At 41.1% G+C, this 6151-nt stretch overlaps 1 protein-coding gene across 1 annotated transcript; it reads left to right on the forward strand.

Annotated features, from left to right (window-relative positions):
- Positions 1–214: 214 nt before the first annotated feature.
- LOC139190966 (uncharacterized) lies at positions 215–3385 on the forward strand. The gene is made up of 2 exons (XM_070811460.1): positions 215–1271; positions 2454–3385. The coding sequence occupies exons 1-2, from the start codon at positions 215–217 to the stop codon at positions 3383–3385; spliced, it is 1989 nt and encodes a 662-aa protein (XP_070667561.1).
- Positions 3386–6151: the final 2766 nt, after the last annotated feature.

Here is a 6151-nt window from a genome sequence, read left to right on the forward strand (position 1 = left end):
CTAGATTGTAGGCTGGGTTAATTCTCTTCCAAGAGAATGAGTCTGTATAAAAGGCCTTTTGTATCTTTGTTGATCATAAGAATTTCAGCCGAATATATTTTTACATGGTATCAAGAGCTAGGCCAAAACCCTAGTTCTATTTTCTTCTGCTATTGTTTCTCTTTGCCGCTGTTCATCACAAGCAGCGTGTTTTTTTTTTCCATTGATATTAGCAATGGCCGATGATCGAACTTCGAGCGAAAGCAAGCCTGATGCTTCCAATCCACTATTCATTCATCATTCAGACCACCCAGCTATGGTGCTGGTCTCGAAACCCCTTAATGGGGACAACTATTCCACCTGGTCCCGAGCCATGAAGATTTCCTTGAGTGCTAAAAACAAGATTGGTTTTGTTGATGGCACTGTTTCACAACCGTCAGCAAAAACCCAGCCGAATGATCATGCTGCATGGAAGAGATGCAACGACATGATTGTTGCCTGGATCATCAACTCAATCGATTCAGATATTTCAGACAGCATTCTCTACATGACTAGCGCTCATGAGATTTGGGACGAATTGCAAGAGCGCTACTCCCAAAGTAATGCCCCTTGGATTTTTCAATTGCAGCGGGATATTTCGTGTCTTTCTCAAGATCAACTCTCTATTGCAGCCTATTATACCAAGTTGAAGAGTCTGTGGGACGAGTTGTCTTCCTACAGTGATTCATCCTCATGCACATGCGGTGCTCAAAACGAAAGGAACATGTTGATGCAGTTCCTTATGGGACTCAATGATTCATATAGTGTTGTTCGAGGACAAATCCTCTTGATGAATCCGTTGCCTACTATACGTCAAGCTTACTCCTCAATCTCACAGGAAGAGAAACAATGCTCTTTGAGCATTTCTCGCACCACCACTGCAACAGCAACCATGGCAGTTCGCCAGGGCCACCATTCCAAGTCCTCAGGTTCTTCCACTCGCAAACCCATGCATTGTACGCATTGCGATCAAGATTACCACACTATTGATACTTGCTACCAGTTGCATGGGTACCCACCTGGGCATCGTCTTCATAAGACCAACAAATCCAATCCACGTGGTGGGAATCGCTCCAAACGAGACACCGGCTCTTCATTAGCCAACATAGTTTCCTCAGAAGGACCTTCTGTGCAAGAAATGCAGTCCGTGATGTCAGGTTTATCAGATTCTCAATTTCAACAAATTCTCAGTATCATGAATGGGAAAAATGTATCTGCTGCCCCTCAAGCCAATGCTACCACCACTACCAAAAGTTTGTCAAAAAATCCTTCGCATCTCCATCGATGGATTATCAATAGTGGTGCGACGGACCATATCACCTCCTCACCGAAACTGCTCGCTAATAGTGTGAAAAATGATAATACGCTGCCAGTTTTATTGCCAAGTGGAGAACAAGCATCTATTGTATTAACTGGAGATTTACCTTCGAGTTCTACCTTTTTACTACGGGATGTGCTGTGTGTGCCTACTTTTAATGTAGATTTGATGTCGGTGAGTCGAATTACTGGAGGATTAAATTGTTCCGTCACCTTTTTTCCCACTTGGTGTATTTTGCAGGACCTGACCACGAAGAGAACGATTGGTTTGGGTAAGCAACGAGGAGGACTTTACTATTTGGTGGCGTTGGCTCCTGTCTAAGATGGCACTTCGAGACGTTTATGCAACATGGTCCTATCACCTACAGAGTTGTGGCATCGCCGTTTAGGTCATTTGTCATCATCTAGATTAGATTTCATGTCCAAAAATATGTTACATTTTCCTTTTCAGTCTAATAATGCTTGCGATGTTTGTCCATTAGCCAAGCAAAGTCATTTACCTTTTGGTGTTAGTACCATTGCAACCCAGAAACCTTTTGCTTTAATTCATTGTGATATTTGGGGTCCTTATAAAATTGCCTCTACTTGTGGAGCCAAATATTTTTTGACCATAGTAGATGATTATTCTCGTTTCACATGGATCTTTCTTATGCACCACAAAAATGAGACCCAACACCTCCTTAAAAAAAATTTCTCTTATGTTCGTACTCAATTTAATACATTTGTTTGTCAAATCCGTGTAGACAATGGAGGTGAATTTTTCTCCCTTCATGATTTTTTCCAAGAATACGATGTCGTATACCAACACTCTTGCGTTTATACGCCCCAACAAAATGGGGTTGTAGAACGCAAGCATCGTCACATCCTTGAAACAGCCCGTAGTTTGCGTTTCCAAGCCAACCTACCACTTCGTTTTTAGGGTGAATGTGTGCTTACAGCTGTTCACCTTATTAATCGTCTCCTTACCAAAATTCTTTCCAACACTACACCTTTTGAACGTCTCTATTCCAAATCACCTACCTATTCCCACTTACGAGTCTTTGGATGTCTTGCCTATGCCACAAATACTCACATTTCTCATAAGTTTGCTCCCCGTGCTCATAAGTGTGTTTTTCTAGGGTATCATGTTGGTCAAAAAGCCTATAAGCTCTACGACCTCACCACCCATAAGTTTTTTACCAATCGTGATGTCATTTTCCACGAGCATATTTTTCCTTACCAACATCACTCCATATCCGATGACCAACTTCCCCTTCCCGGACCTGTCTTACCTCAACCTCTTCTTGACTACAATGTTCCCTCTGCGTCCCCTTCCGCACCCACTTTTCCTCCCGTGTCACCTGTTGAGTCTTCTCCTCGTCCACCTCCCATGTTTGATGCTCCACCTTTCTTTATCCCTGCTACTGCCATATCAGCGCTCCCAGCGCCCGTGCCTCCAAAACCTTTCGTGCCCTCCGCGCCCGTGCTTCGCTGCTCTGACCGTCGCTCAGCTCCTCCAGCTCGCTTCAGTGATTATGTTTGCCCTACTTTGCTTTTTACCCAACCAATCGATTCGTCCTCTTCGTCGACAGGTCCTACCACCGGTACAAGGTATATTCTTGCTAATTTTCTCACTTATCATCATTTCTCACCCCAACAACAATCTTTCCTTGCTTCTATCAGTCAGCAGGTCGAACCTCACACTTATGCTCATGCTTCCCTTCATTCCTATTGGCAAGCTGCCATGGACTTTGAATTGCATGCTTTGGAGGCCACTAATACTTGGACACTCACTCATCTCCCTGCCGGTAAAACTCCCATTGGTTGTCATTGGGTGTATAAGATCAAACATCGTTCTGATGGTTCTATTGAATGTTATAAAGCTCGCCTCGTCGCCAAGGGTTACACTCAACTTGAAGGTGTTGATTATCACGATACCTTCTCCCCTACTGCTAAGATGGTCACTGTTCGTTGTTTATTAGCCCTCGCTGCTACCTGCGACTGGTCTTTCCTCCAACTTGATGTCCACAACGCTTTTCTTCATGGTGATCTTCATGAAGAAAATATATGACCCTTCCTCCTGGTCTTCAGCGACAGGGGGAGAAGATCGTGTGTCGCCTTAATAAATCCCTCTATGGCTTGAAGCGAGCTTCCCGACAATGGTTTGCAAAGTTTTCAGAAGTAATTAAAACCGCTGGTTATATTCAATCAAAGGCAGATTATTCTTTATTTACGAGGCAGCAAGGGCAATCTTTTACAGCCCTCCTGATCTATGTTGACGATATCTTGATCACCGGCAATGATCCTGAAGGAATTAATGCTTTTAAAAAGTTTCTTCATGGTCACTTCAAAATCAAGGATCTTGGTAACTTGAAGTACTTTCTGGGAATAGAGGTTTCACAGTCAAAGAAATGGATCTTTATTTCTCAGCGAAAATACGCTTTAGAAATTTTGAAAGATAGTGGTCTTTTGGGAGCTTGCCCAGTGGAGTTTCCTATGGAGCAGAATGTTAAACTTTCTAACACTGGTGAGTTGCTTAAAGATCCGGCAAAGTATAGAAGGTTGGTTGGTCGATTGATCTATTTAACTATTACAAGGCTGGACATCACTTATCCCGTGCATGTGTTAAGTCGATTCATGCATGAACCACGACAACTGCACATGGAAGCAGCCTTCTGAATTCTGAAATACTTGAAGAGTACGCCTGGACAAGGTTTGTTTTTCTCTTCTTAAAACAACTTGAACTTAAGTGCATATTGTGATTCAGATTGGGCGGGATGTCCTATGACACGAAGGTCAACTACAGGTTATTGCGTTTTTTTAGGCTCTTCGTTGATCTCTTGGAGGTCAAAGAGACAAAAGACCATTTCTTTATCATCAGCAGAGGTCGAATATAGAGCCATGACTGGAACTTGTTGTGAACTGTCATGGCTTCGATATCTTCTGAGGGATTTAGGTTTGCTTCACCCAAAACCGGTCTTGCTACATTGTGACAACAAAACGGCACTCCATATAGCTACTAATCCAGTTTTTCATGAACGAACTAGACATATAGAGATTGATTGTCACTTTATTCGAGACAAGATACAAGATGGTTCAGTTGTCACAAGATACATTCCCTCTTCAAACCAGCTTGCAAATGTGTTCACAAGGGCATTAGGAAAGGAGGCTTTCTCATCCATCATACGCAAGTTGGGAGTTCTCGACGTACACTCTCCAACTTGAGGGGGAGTGTTGAAAAGTCAATGATATCAAGATGCCTGATATCTTGGTTTAGAATAGGAAACAAAGTCTGTAATTGATTTGTACAAAATCTTCCTTTTTTGTATAGCTAGATTGTAGGCTAGGTTAATTCTCTTCCAAGAGAATGAGTCTGTATAAAAGGCCTTTTGTATCTTTGTTGATCATAAGAATTTCAGCCGAATATATTTTTACAGAAATGCCTGAGCTTTACCTGATAAATTCAATCAAAGACGATACATGAATTTACAGAGGCAATTGGAGATCAAGTTGGGGTTGATCCATACAGATTTTTTATGAACCTATCAATTGCAAAACAAAACATGGAAACCAAAGTAAATATCCTCTGATTTAAATATCATCTTCTACTCAAACCATTTAGGGTAAATTACATAAAACTACCTCAAATACTGGGTCATTAACAGTTTCATACCTTGTCTTTAAAAAGTTTCAATGTCATACCTTATCTTCGAATTTGTTGCAATGTCATACCTTCATGAGGCGGGGCCCACTTTTTATTAAAAAATATTAATTAAATATTAAAATTAAAAATAAAATAACCCCCGGGAAACCCCATCCCCTTTCCCATCCGTCGTCCTCCTGAAGGATTATTTTGTGAAAACATGTTCATTTAAGCAACATCAATAAGCATGCAATTAACAATTAAAGGCGGAATCATGCTTGCATGCACTTAAAAACAAAACATTAACCAAGAAATTCAAAGCCTAGTAGATTGGTGAACCATTAATCAACTCAAAACAAAGTGAGTTGAGATTTATACCTTTGTAGATTCCTCTTTGCATAAGCAAAGGCTAATCACCCAAAGAGAGGGCCTTCATTCCTTGCATCTAAAATCTAAGGATTTGGATGGAAGAATAGGTTTCTCCAAGTTCCCAAAATTGAGAACCTCTAAGTCTCTTCACCAAGGAGAGATTGGAGAAGAAATGAGTGACCTTGGAGTAGTGGGATTGCAAGATGCACCCCCCAAGGTGGCCGGCCTCTTTAGAGAGAAATGGAGAGACAAGTTCTCACCAATTTTCTCCAAAAACAAACCCTTCATGAATTTTGGCTATAAAGTCATATTTATACCTTTATTCATTTGAGTGGCAAACTTGTAAATAAGTCCAAGTTCACTACCCTAACCAATATGGCCGGCCATTAGGATATTTTGGACTAATTGGGCCTTTGTGAATCATTATTCATTAAGTTGTCATACAACTTATGTTAATGGGCTTGACGTTCGAAGCCCATTGGGCCTTAAGGTCCAAAAAAACTATCCCGAGGTCTTTAACGAACTTATTCGTTTGATTAATTAACATATTAATTAATCCTTGCCATAAATAAATGATTAAACCATTTAATCATTCTTACTCATCTCCATTGTTTCTTCAATCTCCTCCTTATACGGTGTGCGATCCATTAGATTCCTTTTAGCGAGGCAGTGGGCGATTAAAACCATTTTACATCGACTGTGAATTGAAACTTTTTTTCAATTCTCCCTTTAGTGATTACACACGTTTAGGGCTTCCACAAACCATGAGTGACACCTTGCAGCATATCATGGTTACCCAAGCTAATCAGAAGAGGTAGAGAAAAC

The sequence above is a fragment of the Malus domestica genome, chromosome 13 (genome assembly GCF_042453785.1).
Source record: "Malus domestica chromosome 13, GDT2T_hap1".
NCBI lineage: Eukaryota > Viridiplantae > Streptophyta > Magnoliopsida > Rosales > Rosaceae > Malus > Malus domestica.